An 18,003-nucleotide genomic window follows, 5' to 3' on the forward strand; every position below is an offset into this window, starting at 1 on the left:
CCCTCTTAACAATAAACCATTTGCACTCACTCACCACCAACTTTAGTTACACTTACATCTTCTACTACCAGAGTTGTATCACATCATTAACTTGTTTTGATTGACAGTCTGGGGTTATCAATTTGCTTTCCTCTACTAATGCCCTAACAGGAAATTGTCCCACGCACGGTTATTAATTTATGGTTACAGATAATACACAAACAATACACAAACATGTACAAATAAAGCCGAAGTGCATGCAGCCAAGGGGGATATAGCATAGTGAGAAGATGATCACTTCCCAACACATTTCAAGAGCTAATTAATTACTTTGGCATTCGGGGACTCCAGGTTTTTACCTGGAGTCTGCAAGTCAAAAAGTGGTTTGGCTTAAGTGCAGGCATATGGACCTGGAGGAGTTCAAGATTGACTTGCAAGATTGACAAGACTGACTTGCAAGGATATTTTGTGCTCAAGAGAAATGCGTAAGTTGTCGCTTGGTTTAAGAAAGCAACATCTTTTACATAATAAATTCAGCTTGTTTGGCTTCTCATTAACATCCCCGTAAGAGAGTAAATGTACCTATGTTCTGTCACATGTGTTGGCTCGCGGATCAGAGCGGATTGTAAAGAGCCCTTGAGAGAGATGGGTACTGAGCCATTCCTGGTAGGAATGTGCTGGGGGTGTCTGTGCATACACCTTGGAAAATGTACGACCCTAATATTGTTCTGTCGGGCACAGAGCAAATCAATTGTAAACGACAGAGCAGGGGCCTTTCCATCAATAAGTGATGATGAGTGATCTCTTTCGAATTAAACGCCATTGCCGTTTCCACGTTGTGCCTGAAGTGCGTTCACAAAGCCGCACAAAGGACACAACAAGAAGGGCAGTGGATATCTTCGTTAAATTCTGAGGTCAGACGTCACTGATGTTGTTGCAAACTCTTCCAACCATCCCTTTATGCAACCCTTGGGGAATAGAGAAGAGAATCCAATAACTAATGATAAGGTACATGTCAGTTTGTCTCTGACTTCCTTCCAGGTCTTTTCTGCTATTTTACCCTCACTTTTGATCTCCTTCTCTTGCTCCCTTCATCCTAAACTATCACCACCCTCTCGCTAGCTAACCAAAATAATTTTTCATTTTCATTTTCTCCTCCCGGGCAGTTAGTTATATTCTCCTTTTACTCCTCTCCTGCTGTGCTTACCCTCTGTACACTCTCCGGGATGATAAATAATATCCGTTTTCTTCCTCAACATATGTCGTCTACATTTGCCTGCTGGCACACAAAGTCAAACGCATTCACACATCGACAACAACACCCGCACGCACACAAACAGCACCCAGATGAATAACTCATCCAGCTTTGACCTTGGGGGACTTTATCTCTCGTGAGAGGCATAGGAAAGAGTGTCTGCGTGCCGAACTAATCGCACTAATCCGTGAGTGTACTTTGTTGTTTGCGCCTGTGTTATTATGTGCATACATGAGGAAGGGTTGCTCCCTCAGAGAAGCGTGTTCGAGCCTGTTCAACATACTGCAGAGCTCGGCCGGCTGCAAAAGAACACTGACGCTGCCAACCACTCCGGAGGGTCTTCACACAGTTGCTCAAAAACAACTCGCTGCCGTATGCAGCACTAATAGAGCCACACTAAAACGGGGAAATGAGGTAAAATTACGAGAACGAAGTCGTAATGTTACCAGAAAAAAGGGAATATTCAGAGGATTGTGAGAAAAGAGATTTCAGTCTGGGTAGCTGTTAATCAAGAACGCAATACTAATGTTTTCGCAATCAGATTAAACTGCTCATGCTGATGATGGTGTTGATGTGACAAAACGTACTATTTTCTTGTTTGTGAACCTTCTAACCCTGGGGTGTTGACACAGTTGACTTTTAAAACGAACAGATGAGCCAGGTCATTTGTAGATAAAAGCAAGCAAAAGTTCAAATATGTATGTAAAATATGTAGTTTATTTCATTGTAAAATAACAATTCTCTTGGTTTGTCTTTATTTTATGATTAAATGATTAATAAATATTTAATAAAATACATTGCAAAAAAGTCTAAGTAAAATTGTTTACTAAGAGTTTTCAATTATTCACAAAGCAATTATTTCATTAGAAATGAATAAAATATGAATAATACCTTTTGATTAACCCATTTTAAGCTGTATAATGCAATAAATATTACAGGACTCTTGATAATATAACTGGTCGGTCAGCATATGAAAGAACAGAACAGGAGTGGCCCGCGATACTTTGCCCACCTGTGTGTATTTGTTGTTCAATTATTATTTCCTTAAAATTCAGTGACTTCATTCTCCTACTAGTGGCACAACTAATCCTTAAACACCTCATGCTCATGAATATGAGCTACACAAAAATCACTAAACATTTGAGAAAAATAGTAATTATACATACATAAGGGATACATACAGTACACTGTATAAGCAATCCCTATGTAAATCAAAGTTGTTATTATTATTAAGGTTCATGGTCAATGAGAACAAACGTGTTAGAGAGCAGAATGAGCCTGTTGAATAAAGTATAATAATAATTGCAGTACCAATTTATGAAAGAGTGGAATTATAAATTGTCTAGACAGTGAGGAGTTTATCCTTTTTTTAGCGTCCCATGTTGTAATCCATCGGTGTTTATGGCCTAATATCATAAAGCATTGCAACAGTAGCTCAGGTTTGTTGCTAAGCAACAGAAATTAAAAAAGGATTTGAAAATCATTCTCGATCATGTGCAATCATCGGAGGGTCACGGTTCCAGTCCCACTGCGGGCAATTGAAATTGCATCAAGTTCCTGAATACTGACATGGTGCCCTTGAGCAAGACACCAAACACAAAACAGCAATAAATAGAATTGATTGACTGACGCACAAAAATTCATCAAAAATAAAGATCTAATATAATAATGCGTGCGCCCCATCACTCCTTGGATTATTGGATGCGTGTGGTTTGCAAAAAAATATATACAGAGTGAAAACTTAATTTCCCCTTTGGGATCATAATGAGTAGTCGTAATTGTTGTTGTGACTTTCGGCTTGGAGAATAAATTAACATTAAATAAAATACCGGTAGTATTCACTGCTAACTTTTACATAAAAACGCTTCACATTGTCATTGCACCACGAGCATGAACATGGAAACACAAGCCTTATGATAACACAATAAATGGTGTTGCAATCAACAGATTTGAAGTAAGCTTCTCAGTGATGGCGATGATGATCCGTGATGTCATTTAAGATGGCATCACCAATACCTTTGTAACAATGCACTGCAACGTTCACATGCGTCACAAATCATAACTACCGTCACACAGCTCCACTAGTTTCATCAACTTGAGTGCAAGAAAATCCAAAACTTACAGGACATAACAACCAGAATTCACAAAAATGTTTCGGCTGATCTAGTAATCAACATGTCAAAAGACGATAAAAAAGAAGTAAATTTTGTCCATCGGGACAAATTTCTTGCCGAAATGTTCCTGAAAGCAGAGAGGTCTGTCAAACCGCATACAACGTTTCAAGTCAACCCACTCAAGAAAACACATAACCTGCCAGACACACCCACTAAGATGGACCCATCAAAAGTGATGGCAAAAATTAAGGCGGCTGATTTAGCAGGTTCGGCGAAACGCACTTCTGACGTGGACTCAAACACCTACAAGAAAGATTCGTGGAATCCTGAAGCAGAGGAGGCTCATCAGAAATTGCTTTCCAACAAGCTCATGAGACTAGGCCTTGATGAACAAATTTTGGAGAGGCAAAAGTTAAAAGATGAAGAGAGAAGGCAGAAGACGGAAGAACAACAGATGCTCCAGTGCCTTGATGAATTATACGAGCAGGAGCTAGAAGAGTTTGCGCAGAACAAGGAAGAGGCCAAAAAGAGATTGTATAAAGAAATACAGGACGATATTGCTGATAATAAGCTTTTCAAACAAAGAGAGGAGCACAGAGAAAAGATGGAAGAGAGAAGAACCGCACAAGTACAACTTGACTTACTACAAACGTATTGGAAAAGAAAAACAACCAAGAAAAATTGGACAAAGAGCGGTCGAAGTAAGAATCTGTAACGAGAATGAAGGAGCACCTCTCCAGTGGCTTCTGGAGACAACATACATCATGAGATAGTCCTAGTCAAATTCAGTCGTATTTGTACAACGGCAGCGGCAGCGAACGAGGCAGGCAGCCGCTTTATCTCGAGAATAACATAAACGCAGCAATTGGATGGCATTCAATCATGGGTCCAACTAGCTCTCCAGTGTAAATCGTCGCCTCTAACCGCAGCCGAGGAAAGTGTCACCGGGCACGACGTGGAGTCAAACAAGCTGAGAGGAGAACAGTAAATACACTTTTTCTTTTCAACAACATTTCCTCAAAGGTTGCGCCTGCTAGACCATACAGACTCCAACTGGGAGAGAGGAAACCACTTACAACTGCGTGTCTGCTGGTTGCAGCCTCAATTGCTTCAAGACAATTAATCAACAATACACAATCAATAGACATCTTCACAAACGTCGGATAATTATACCAAGCTTAATCCAATGCGCAATTATCACAAAATTAAGTACACGTACCGACACAAACTAATGAAAAAAAAATGTTCTCTCTCTGTTTCGTTGAAGGGTCAATGCTCTTAAAGTCCCTGAAAATTGAAATCAGATTTGTTCCTAAATTCATGATACACATTTGAACATAATTGGGGAAAATGTGTCCAAAGACTGAGAACTGTAGCGCTCAATTGCTGTGATGTAGCGCAAAACTGTTTTTCACCATTTTGGTTTTTGTGATCTTGTGAACTTATCTTCCCTCCATCCATCCATTTTCTGTACCTCTTCTCCTCAGGAGGGTCGCAGGTGAACTTATCTTATTTCTAGTAAAAACATTACTGTACATATTGCAAGACAGTTGACTTTTGTTCTCCATTTTTAACAATAGACCTGCTTTTAGAGGTCTTATTTTAATAATCGTATCAAGTCAATTCTTACTAGCTCCATTGGCATATTTTTTTGACTTATTTTAATTTTTAATAATTTTTACTTGTTTTGAGTTGGTCTTTTTTTTTGCCAGTGCTGCAAGGATTGCCCCTCCGCACTATACAGGTGTACAAACTACAGCAGCTTCGCTTGCAACAGTATTTATGTAATGGCTACGTATTATTACTACGCCCATTTCTACCACTACAGCGTGCGGTTAGCTAGCTAGGTATTCCTACAACCCGAAAATTGCCAAGCGAGGAGGTGACCCACTACCCGTCCACCAGCTGATAGGTGATGGCTAGCGCCTCTCATTGCGGCGTTTAAAGCCCATCGATGACCCGACGGGATATAATCCAGCTTCTGGTATCTTTAGGGGGATACATTTTGCAGCTCAAACACGTAGGGATATGTTAGAAGAAGAAAGTTACCAGACAAAGCAGAATCCACTTTTCAGTGGGACGTGGTTTCATGCATTCAGTGGACACACCCACAGTGTTTGAGAGCGGTGATCAAGTACTTTATTTTTCCTGATTTTAAAGTCTCATTTTAATCACTTGGTCATTTTTTTGTAATCTTTCAAATTTATTAACAACACTTCTCTGCGGTGTGTCAAATTCAGAAGACATTTCTTTTCACTTTACAGGGACTTTGTCAAAGTGAGTGACGAGTTGTGTGCTTGATGTGTTCACGAGTTGGGTTACAGGTAGAAGTCACATTTTGTGTAATGCGTGGGAAACATTTCATCACGACAATACAAATGTCACACTAATCATAGTATAAAGATATTAAATTAATACCTTTTAGTGGTGCCAGCATTTAGATCGAGCTCTAGCGCTCAATTGTTCCGGCGTACCTCATGTGTATCGTATAAAAGCGGTGTTGAAGTAAACAAGGCCAGAATGTAGTCATATGCTGCTTATGCATATTCTTCTCAGCTGTTCTTGTTGACTGCCTTTATAAACTAAATCTGTACAAAATCACATTTATGCGGGCTGGCTTGGCTCTAACAAGCTTGATAAATTTGTCTGGTTCAGCCATATTGTGGTCTTGTCCTTCATTAGGTACTGCGTCCATCCATCCATTTTGTCTTCAAGTGAGAGAGATTCGACTAATTGTTTTATCATTAGCTGTACATCAGATCAGAACCTATTGGGTTAAATGTGTACGTTTAGATTCGAAAGCCCACTCAAACTGTTTTGCAGCTGCAATGTCTATTGCCCTAGGGAGTCATTTCACAATTGCCATTAGACCATTGAACCTCGTGAATATTTCAAACATCTACAGGTGGTGACATGGCTGAATGATTGCACACAAGCACCAGAATGTGGTGTGAGTCTTGAATAATGCAGCCACAAGAACACACACGCACACACAAACACACACACACACTGGTTGAGTTATAACCTGTTCCTTGTAAACCAAGATTCGGTGCAATTGGTGGGAAGTTTGGTATTTACCACTGTGGCTTTAAAATATGCAGCAAAAAAAAAAAAAAAGAGTTACAAGTTCAGCTTCAGAGTCGAGTCGAGTGAACCAAAAACAAAAATGGAGCAGCAGTACATGCGGACTAACCGGCTCCAGCGCCAGACGTCACTCACTAGGCGATGCCGCTTAAAGGCACACGTGCAACACACAAATACTATAGTACGGTAATTTTGTACCAGTACCACTAGTACCATTTTAATTGTCATTTTTACAATAGTTTTCCCCCCCGCCTACATTTCAGTGCAGTGTTAATGTTCAAACTGTACATAATTCTACAGTGAGATCCACTGATATTTAATATACTTTTTAGGGATAAAACCGCTTTCATTTTAACCAACACTTAGGCCTACTCGCTACTGTATTTTAATGTTGGTCATGTTGGTACTTGGAGAGCTATGTATTTTTTTTTAGGCGGTACTTGGGATGAAATGTTAGAGAACCACTGCTATAATGTATACAGTAATTACACTTTAGAAACAGTTTATTTATTTACATTACCGGTATGTTATTATGTTTTAATACAATACATTTCTATTTTTCTAATGTAACAAAAAAGTGTTTCTGGGTGTCTGGAACAGATTATGGTAATTCATTTCTATAGGGAAACTGAGTGACATACTTTGAAGAAAATGTTCGATCACGGGATGAATTAAATTCCTGAGTCAAGGTACCACAGACTTTCTTTTAAGTACAAAGGCACACACACTTTCCTCTCAGATTAAATCACGAAATTGGCCCGAAAGTGTACACCATTTTGAAACTTACCACTCTCCCTGCTCTCAGGCGCTCCTCTTTGGTCGTCTAGACGCAGGTCACTTAGCAGATGCTCCAAAATCTTCAGCGGCGTTCCAGACACCACCACATACCTATAAGATGAAGAATGATAACAATCCTCCTTGCTAGAGCACGATCCACTTCCATTGCGCCATCCCACGTCCATCTCATTCTCGTCATCATCAATATAAGGAAAATAGGGAACATCGAATGCACAGGCAACTTCCTCATGTTTGTTAGCTTCCTTGTCATCATCACTGTCATCTTGGTCTAGGTCTTCCTCAGCCTTGGCGAGGATAGCTTGTTTGGTGGTCATTTAAATTTTGCACACCCAGTCCTGTGGGGGTAAAAACCTGCTAGCCGCATGCCTGTAATCTACAAACTCCAAAGATTTGACACTTCCTTTGACAGCAACAGTAAAGAATTGGGAGGGAACTGTTGCTAAACACACACACCCATTAACTGTAACCTGCGTCACCCAAGTTGTGCCTTCAGTCTTGGCACACACAGACAGACAAACCCACAGAACACAATGCACGTGCAGAAAAACATACACAGACATGCATTATTTACTTTACGGAAGCAAAACTACTCAACTTTATGTAGATAAATATGTCATTGTAATACGATACATGGAGGCGAGGTAGGGACGCAAGCCACTAACATGATATGTAGGAGGTGGGACCAACCTTTTGTCTTCCTCTCTGGACCCGTCCCCCAACGAAGTGGGCGAGGGCCGTTCTGATGGTGACGTCAGTGACGATGTTACTCTTTGCAACACCAACACGTCCCTTCCTCGCTCCTTCAGACAAACCCTCCCAACGACCTCCTGATGACGACAGGGGACGTAACAGAATTAAAACACAAACAAAACTAACCATGTTTCCCCCCCCCCAACAAGAAATAGCTTTTATATCCTTGATCAATTTTTTTCTACCAAAGGTGCTCATGTCTTCACGTGCATGGGTTTGTCAGTTTTCTTATATTGATATCCATTCATCCATTTTCGAAAACCGCTTATCCCGTTCAGGGTGGCCAGGAGCTGTAGTCTATCCCAGGTGACCAGACCAAAGGCAGACTACACCCTGGGCTGGTCATGATATTAATATAGTAAGCAGAATTATTTACTATTTACTATTTAATAGGCTATTTACTATTTAACAGGCAGGTATATTTCCAAAAATGAAAGGAAAAACAAAAAAATCTCGGTTGAATATTTTTCAGTTTCAAAAATTTGCTGTCATACGAAAGTCCAAACCAGGTTTTATTCAGATTTTGCATCTGGCAATTAAAATGTTACGTGGAAAACTAATTGACCTGATTTATCTCTAGATGAAATATCAGATTAAATTGAGATTGAGATTAAGTTAAATGTTTCTGTTTTTAGGCAGAGATAGCTGTTCACATCTTGATTTTTCAGGTGACAAATAAGGCGTTGGCTGAGGTCTCCTTTCTCTGAATACTCATGTCTTATTCAGCATTTATCAAGTTGTGTCATTTGCTGTCTCTTTCAGGGACGTCCCTGCTTATTTCAGCAAGACAATGCTAAACCACATTCTGTAACAACAGCGTGGTTTCATGGCAAAAGAATGCGAGGAGTAGACCGGACTGCTGGCCTGTCTCCCATTGAAAATGTGTGGAGCATGATGAAGCTCAAAATATAACATAAGACATCAGACTGTTGAGCAACTAAAGTTGTACATCAAGCAAGAATAGAAAAGAATTCCACCTAGAAAGCTTCAACAATTAGTCTCCTCAGTTTCCAAATGCTTATTGAGTGTTAAAATGAAAGGCGGTGTAATACTGGTAAGCATGACCCAGTCCCAGCTTAATGGGAATGCGTTGCAGGCATCAATGAGTGAATATTTGCAAAAAAACTAACATTTAACAGTTTGAACGTTAAATATCTTGTCTTTGTCGTGCATTCAACTGAATATTGATTGAAAAGGATTTGAAAATCATTGTATTCTGTTTTTATTTATGTTTTACACAACATCCCAACATCATTGGAATTGGGGTTTTTATGTTTTGGATTTCTTGGGGCAAGTAGATATGTTGGGGGACAGTTGATGATCTTACGCTTTAAACACACGAACAGCAACTTGATCTGTGACTCTGGCACCAGAAGACACCTGTACTGACAATAAAAGGGAGCACAATAGCATGTGTACAAAGGAGGCATAATAAGTAACAGGTGGAGCAAGGGGATCAAAAGAAGCAGTCAGGAGTAGAAGAAGAGATCAAGAAGCATTGTGTCTCCTCCAGCTGCTTTTTGCAGACTGTCAGCCTGAGGGCCTAAGAGACAATCACAACTGCTGCAAAGAACTACACAGAGGAGTCAATCTGCTCCAAGGTGTCTAATTTCCCAGCACAGATGCATCCGGAATATTTTGTGGTGCTGCACACAAAGTTACTTAAATTTCTTAGCAATATAAAAAGGCTGAGAATGAGATACTACTTTTTAACGCAATCAAATGGAAAACTCCAAAGTATTACGTGTAGTCCTGTAACAGATATAAACTGTGTGAAATGTTTTAAAAAAATAACTATGGTAATCATTTTAACAGTGCATGATTGGAACTGAATTTCCCTAGATACTAAACTTGGAAAACAAAACGTAGGGCTCTTTGGGACACTTGAGCTTTTGCTTTTCTAAGGCACTAAAACACCCCAAAAAAAATCACAAAAAGCTTAAAATGTTTTTTTTTGTTTTTTTTTAAAATAAAAATCTGTGAAAAGTTCAATGGATCTTTTATCATGGATTAAAGAAGCAACGATATTATGGCATTGCCTCAGAGCATTTACATTGCACTGATGTCATCCCCATACTGCTGGCAGGGGTTTTTGTTTGTATGGTTTCTCGAGATTGCCATGAAGTGGCTGTGTATTCAAGTAGTTACACTTCAATTCCATACATTCTGCAAGTCAATTCTACCATACATATCGGGATCCATGGCACAAAATGTATTACAGGAGAGACTTAGCTTGATTTTTCTTGCTCAAGAGTACTTAGACAATGAAAGCAGACTTGCATCTCTTCAGGAACAAATCCTATATACTTTGCAGGTTTCAAGTCTGTTTTAAAAAAAAAAAAAAAAAAACTTAATCTGTACACAAAAACACTGGTCTTCAATTTTAGGCTAGTGATTATGATGGGAAAATGAAGCAGGATTATATAAGTAGTATGATTATAAATACAACATTAGCAAGAGTGGTGGGAATGTGCTGCTGCATAGTAGATAAAGTAGACAATTTGTTGATATAGCCGATTAGTCACGCCATTTAGACAGCCAAGAACAACAGAAGCAATTCCAGAACGGAGGAGGGTACACGCACACAAAAACATAAGATCAAAAGGACGCTTGAAAGTGTGCAAAGCTTAAACCGGTCATGCTGTGTGTACTCGTATCACAAGAAAACACACCCAAATGATTAGAGGGGCGCCAGATAAGAACACAAATTGCCAATGTGTATGTAAGGCACATAAAGTAAAAATAAATACACAAAGTGGGAAGTTGAAAGGCGGTGTGTGTGGGGTGACGGCGTGTTATGTAACAGTGATTAAAGCAAAGAAGGAATGGAAAGTGAGACAGGCAAAACGAAAGTAGTCAGGTGGAGACGTGAAGAAGCACTTAAATCCAGTTATATTTTATGAATACAGTACTGAAACACACAAGGAATTGGAAAAAGTGGTCTTTCCAACAGGATCATCATATTATTATTAGCCGCAACTGCTCTTCTGATTTAACATTAGAACAACTTCAGGTTTAGAAGAAAAGAAAACACGATTTTGAGACCAAAATGCGGTCTCAAAATCGTGAATAAAATCAAGCCGTTGTCTCAAACGATGGGGGCATGTTTGGGGAATATGTGAAAACACGGCGAGTTGAAAAATTGATGGTACTTCGTCTGGCATCTTTATTATGCCGAACACATACATACAGCTTTTGAGTCGCGAAAATAGATCTGCTTATCCCACCGGGACGTCGAAGCACTTTCCACGCTGTAAGGAGTCATTTTAACCAGGTCCCCCAAAAATATCAGAAAAACTGAAATGGAGGAAAATCAGCTTTATGCTACAGCTTCGCAATTCAGTCCTACATAGTAGTTCTCAGGTTTTGTATTTTCAGCAATTATCTTCAAACCATACATAAAATAATACTCAAAACGTTTGCTCTTTCGTAACAGGAAAGTTGATTATTTGGGGGTCATTTGTTCTCAGCTAAAACGTGTCAGCCTTTTTCCTTCCACTCCTCCCAATCCCTTCCTTCAATTCAACCATCTGTACATCCTTCACTCTCCCGCCCTTCCTCGCTGTCTCCTTTTGTCAGTGCCTGAAACTAATTCTCTCTGTCCTCTCTTCTGTGGGTTCAAGCCAGGTCTGTCCCTGCATCTGCCTTTGAGTGGGCAGACTGAACGCCCCAGAGATTTGGATTTGGGAACAGCGGCCCGAGACGAAAGAGCATGCACCTGCTATGTCGCGCACAGGGTCACGCACACAAAATATGACGTACTGTGCAGAGGAAAGGCGGGCCTCGTGGAAAGCCAAAAAGGAAGCGCTCTCTGATCCCAGCCAATTCATGCCAGTATATGTGTGTGCATAGTCATATCTGTATTGTGACAGCTCGAGGGCCTAATTCCTGGAAATGATGGATAGGAAAATGAAAACCCGATATATATGGGCCAGCAGTATGCACACCTGCAGCAATGGTTGAGTAACACATAGCTCCATGAATTGGAAGACCAGCTCAGCACAGAACGCATGCCATGTATTATTTGTGCACGTGACACGATATGTAGCATGGCGTCTGACTGAAGAGTATTAAGTTGAATTAGTGTTCAGTGAAAAAAAGGCAGTGATGCACTCAAACCACTACACAGACACATGAATCATATTGCTATGGCAACAGACCGTACTGATTCGTCAGAGCTAGGCTGTCATGGGGGGGAAAAAAAAAAGTAAAATCAAGTCACCATGACAACCTAATAAAAGAAAAGCAGTCTATATGGTGAGCCAAGGTTGGTTTGGGTGCTGCACCGTCTAACAACTCTCTCATTGCTGAGATTCTGTTTCATACCCAAGTCGAGCCCTTTTGATGTCCATGCTATTATTTCATTAATATTTCAAAGCACAGCATTCAACACCCTGCAAGTATGGTATATTAGCCTCAACTAAGTCGAGTACCATTACGCTGAATTCCGTTTATGTTTTTATGCTGTTCCTTATGAGATTCGTGACACTCATTCCAAAGAGGAATAAAGACAACCACCTCTGGAATGTACTTAGCTTATGAGCATTTAAGTTAAAATATGATGACATTTTGTTTAACCAAAATGTTGAAGAATCATTATTGTGAAAAATCAAATGGGGACTAAACCAAAAAGAAAATATGTTCAGGCCTTATAGAGGTTCCTCAGTTGTCCACCATCCAAACTTTTCCATAAAATGAAAAGATGCTGACACAACTAAATACGACAGCTTATTTAGTGTCCCCTCTAGCTCATTGTCCTCACACTGTTTTTTCCCCCCCCCATCCTTATACTCTCACGAAAACTTTTTAAAAATATTTTAGCGTCAGCCTCACAAGTTCTGAGGACTGGGGTTCAATCCCCGGCCCCGCCTGTGTGGAGTTTGCATGTTCTCCCCGTGCCTGCGTGGGTTTTCTTTGGGCACTCCGGTTTCCTCCCACATCCCAAAAACATGCATTCATTGGAGACTCTAAATTGCCCGTAGGCGTGACTGTGAGTGCAAATGGTTGTTTGTTTGTTTGTGCCCTGCGATTGGCTGGCAACCAGTTCAGGGTGTACCCCGCCTCCTGCCCGATGATAGCTGGGATAAGCTCCAGCACGCCCGCGACCTTTGTGAGGAGAAGCGGCTCATAAAATGGATGGATGGATGGATGCACAATTTCACTTCTGCATCTGACCTATCCAGAAGGCAGGGCCCAGGTAATGAGGTGCCTTGCTCAAAGGCACACATTGCACTGAGTGCCAAAGCCAGTGGAGGGAATCAAACCCAGAGCCCTTAGGTCAGAGGCTGCGTTCTCTTTCTCCATTATTTGTTGTCCATATTTGTCATTGCTTGAAAATAGAATTGTGCCGATGCGGTCACGTGAACAAAAATAAGGGCCATCACGTCATTTTCGGCTGATTGGTATCGGGGCTAAAAGATCTTTTTTAATGCCGCGTATTTTAAAGGTCATAAAGTGACAAAATAGTCCTGAGGTACAAATAGTTTGCCAAACAGAACAGCAATAGATTATTTTTATATTCCACAATGTACCGTTTCAGGTTGATGTGGTGGCGTGAAAATACGAGAGCCAGAAAACACACACGATTGCTGGGATTCCACAAAAATGCGTATCGTTTGTTCAAACTGCAACTTTTAAGACCGGCTGTATTTGTTCAAACATGGACCAAAACAAGGAGACCACAAGTCAGCTAGCATTACGGGATACGCTGATTGACAAAAGACAAGAGGAGCGACATCAGTTGCATCCGTTCTATTAGCAGGCGTGCTGTTCAAGCGGCACCTTTACCTAAATGACTGCTACAACAACGTTGGTGTTGACTGTTTGAAGTCGAGTTATGCGTTTTACTTCTGCAATGTTGCATTGTGTGAATTTGATTCATTCCTATGAATATAAAAAAGTGTCGTTTCGCGATATCTTTCCACCAATAAAAAAAACAATTCAGACAGTTGAGACAATTTGGATGTGCTCTCTTATTTACTTCTTAATGCATTGCAGATGTATCGGATGGGTACTCGGTATCGACAGATACTCAAAATCAAGTGAATCGGACTGGGGTGTAAAAAAAAAAACAAATCATCATCAGGACATGCCGACTTGACTATATATCTGCTAATATCTAACATGATTTAGCTGTTATACCTCTAGTATCAGTAATCTGCTAAATCGCTTCCATAGTTTCCCATTTTATGGGACATTTTGCACTTGCATGCAAGCCCAAGGCTGGGCATAATCAAATCACAAAGCAGACTGATGAGACATGAGACAGATGTCAGAAACTTTACAGAGGGTGTAAGCAGATTTCCTTTCGCTTCATTTCTTGCCCTCGGGTAAGCGGAATTAGCACAGCTTCATTAACGCCCCGCTCATTATATGAGCGCACAGCGACTAACACGGCATCGGTGGTGCATGAATATACACGTGTGAGCTGCAGCATACTGTATAGACTGTAGTATTAAGTAACACTAATACTTTTACTAACATTGACACTAGCCGGTCAAGTGGTGGTTATTTAACCTGCCTTAATCATACGCATGGGCAGCAATAAATGAGGTGGTGTGGCTTTCATAAAAGTGTCAAATATGTGATACATTTACATGATTGGCTCCATGATATGCTCTCCACAAGTAATTACCACTAAGAATGAGATTTAAGTACGTACTTTTACTAATTTCCACCTTGTGGAGGGCGGAGGCATGGACTAAGGAAGAATCCAATACATTTTAGAACAGATCTGGTTAAATTGCTGAGATTTGTGTTTTTTTTCCTCACTTCATTCCATTCATACTTTTGAAACTTTCAGTAAATGCCAAAAGGGCTCTATTTGTTAAGTTTACTTAAGACCGTTTAAAGTGAATTCAGAGATTTGTTTTTCTAAATACATTGTACATGTTTGCAGATATTTGCTGAAAAGGTGCAAAGACTGAGAACTATGTGGTTCTCAACTGAGTAGCTATAGCGTTAAACTGTTTATGACCATTTCAGTTTTCCAGATTTTTTTGGGCCGCGACTAAAACGGGGCCCAGTAACACACTTAGCATCTGGCATGAGTCCACTATACAAAAACTTGAGTGCCTTTGTTCGCATCAGTGAGTACCTGGTGCAATTAACGAGTTAATTGCTAGGCCCATTTTCTACCACTACCGTGTGCAATTAGCTTGACAGCCATGCCTACGCCACAAAAATACATCATCCCTGGATGCCACAGTTTGCAGACCAGCTCGGTGTTGTTATTTAAATTCCCAAGCGAGGATGTGACACTGCGGTTAAGCCAGCTCCACGTCCACTGACTGAGAGGATCTCCGTTTAGCTCGCAAGCTAGCTGCTGGCTAGCGCCTCTTGTCGCGGAGTGGAAAGCCCTGCGACGACATGGTGGGATACATACAGGCCGTAAGCGGATGTGTAGCCATAAGATGCTAGACGAAGTAGCATCCATCTTTCAGCGGGGCGGACACGCCCACAGAATTTGAGAGTGGAGACAACGGATTTTGTTTTTTCTTCTCTAAGTCTCATTTTATATACTTGGCTATTTGGCATGGTGTGTCAAATTTAGAAGAAAGATTTTAGATTTTCATTTTACAGAGACTTTAAGGTGAAATATCTGGTGCTATTAAATAGATCTTTGCTGAACGTTGCGCTTTACTAAGTGACATTCAAATAATAATCGGGAAATGTCAATGCTTAAAAATGACAACAATAATGTGCCTCACACCAACATTAATTTCAGAGAACACCAAAAGTGGCTCGAATGTGCATACCGTAAATGATATTAACGACTGGCACGTGACACGTCCTCTACTCACCGCCTGGTTCCTGTCAGGTAACCGGTAGTTGTGGTTCTGCAGCAGTCGGCAGCCATCCTTGGCCAGCCGCTGAACGGCCTCAAAGCCCAGTCGGGTGGTCAGCTCCTCACGGCCGCACACAGTCCCGCCGCCTCCGCCATCGTTGCCTCCACCTACTCGCAGAGCACACATGCCGCCCAGCTGCAATACAGGGGGCATGAACACATATCTCAACCCACAGTCCCAAGACATGAAGGAAACAGTCACAAATTTGCTGGCGGAATGGAGGTTCACTGTATGGGTCCAACGGAAACTGGACAATTGGGTCTGATCCAGAAGTATGTGATAACTTTCACTAAGCCTGTTTGAGGAAAAAGAAAAAAAAGTAATCCGGGTCTCTTTATCAATGGTATTCGTCTCTAAAGCCTCATTATTTCAAATCGTATTCATTCTACATTATACTCTGTAATTCCCTCTATCTGTTGCACTTCTCCCTTTGTCTCCATGTCAGCAGATCTGGCAGAGAAAGTGAGTGCGAGTGATTATCACCCTAAGTGGGAGTGGTCGTGCGTGTGTGTGTGTGCGTGTGTGGGAAGAGTGTGTGTTGGTTTGTGCGTCCCTCTCCTCTAATCAGGATTTAGAAAATTTACCCATGTTAGCTTTGCTGAATTAAGAGCAAAGCATATAATTATGACAATGTTATTTTGTTGTAAAAAAATAAATAAAATAAAAATAAAAAACAGGACGGTTAACAGGTGGTAACAAGTAGGATAAGGGGATAAAGATTAATTAAAATTGTGCTGAGGAGCAACCAAACACGACAGGTTTAAAAAAAAAAAAAAAAGCTAAAATACATAAATGTGCTGACAGAAATGATGAGGGAAAATGTGTGTGTGTGTGTGTGGGGGGGGGGGGGGTAGAGTATTCTACTTATTTTTTGGGGAAAGAAGGGAGGGGATATTTAATTTCCTTAAGAGTTGAGTAACGCTTCCCGTGTGCTTATCTATCCCACAGCGCCGTGTAATAATGGAGACTCACAACATGATGGCATCACTCCCACACATTTTGTTTACTACGAAAACACACCCCACCGCAGCTCATCTGGGGGAGGGCCTGATAGCACACGCACACACACATACACAAACAAATCCCTTTAAGTGTTTGTTCACATTATGTGTCACACTGTTTCTTGATCCCTTTTGTGTTTGTACATTTGTGAAAACATACACCACGGGAATTAATTTACAGACGTCTGCTATTTTTCACATTTTGTAGTTTATGAAATACATCAGGTGTTAGCTGGTGGTCAATTAGTAGCGGCAAAATAAAACAGTTTGCAATAAAGTTTGATAGGAGTAAAAAAGGCATAAAATGTATCAAACAACTGAGCCCTTTGCAGATGTGTACAGAGAAAGATAGATATACCAACCCCCTTTTTTTGTTCTTGTTGTGCAAAAGGAAAGTTTTGGGTACAAAAGCAAAGTTTTGGGTTTAAAAAATATTTTATTTTGCAATTATAATGTGTGTTAATTATTCACAGATTTTTGCTATGCCCCGGTTACGGGTTCAAATCTCAGCTCGGGCTTTCCTCTGTGGATTTTGCATGTCCTTCTGCGCTTCTCCCGGTACTCCAGCTTTCTCCCACACTCCAAAAATATGCATTTTAGTTTCATTAAATACTCTAAGTTGTCCACTGGTGTGAATGTTTGTCGATATGCGCTATAGAAAACGGATAGTTGTTTTACCGGGCTGGTCTCTGCACTTGGTGAGCGGACGGCTTGCTGGCTCGTCTCCGGCATGTCAGAGTCCTGCTCTGATACTGCAAACAATCAAACACAGGAGTCATGTAAGATACAAATTTTTTTTTTTTTTTTTTTTTTTTTTTGCAATTCCGTGCGGTCCCAAGAGAGCAGGAAAATACATTCTGACTCACAAGCTTTGCGCGTCTTTCGGGCAAGAGCAGCTGCCAACTCACTTTGTACCTATTGGAGAGAGCGAGAAAAAAAAAACAATGATACAGTAGATAACACCGTAACACATTGACTTACTGTGGATGTGAGCCTTTCTAGCGCGTTCATCTGAAGGATCTCACTGCAGACATCCCGGTTTCCCTCAGAGTCCTCCTCTGACCTTGGAGGGACACAAAAACAGATTCACTTATTTTATTGTATTCTGAAGAAAGACTGACCACTATGGCCAAAAAAAAACCTCCATAGTCCCCTGTTTCACTAACTTAAGAACT

At 40.7% G+C, this 18,003-nt stretch overlaps 1 protein-coding gene across 1 annotated transcript in view; it reads right to left on the bottom strand.

Annotated features, from left to right (window-relative positions):
* rapgef5a (Rap guanine nucleotide exchange factor (GEF) 5a) overlaps positions 1-18,003 on the bottom strand; it is a 41,856-nt gene that overhangs the window by 10,138 nt on the left and 13,715 nt on the right. Inside the window, exons 6-11 of the mRNA XM_061664717.1 lie at positions 17,810-17,891; positions 17,695-17,743; positions 17,507-17,580; positions 15,783-15,962; positions 7,918-8,057; positions 7,220-7,320 (exon numbers count right to left, since the gene is read on the bottom strand). Coding sequence (XP_061520701.1) covers positions 7,220-7,320; positions 7,918-8,057; positions 15,783-15,962; positions 17,507-17,580; positions 17,695-17,743; positions 17,810-17,891 — 626 coding nt within the window. The remainder of the gene's footprint in view (positions 1-7,219; positions 7,321-7,917; positions 8,058-15,782; positions 15,963-17,506; positions 17,581-17,694; positions 17,744-17,809; positions 17,892-18,003) is intronic.

The sequence above is a fragment of the Phycodurus eques genome, chromosome 20, assembly GCF_024500275.1.
Source record: "Phycodurus eques isolate BA_2022a chromosome 20, UOR_Pequ_1.1, whole genome shotgun sequence".
Lineage (NCBI taxonomy): Eukaryota > Metazoa > Chordata > Actinopteri > Syngnathiformes > Syngnathidae > Phycodurus > Phycodurus eques.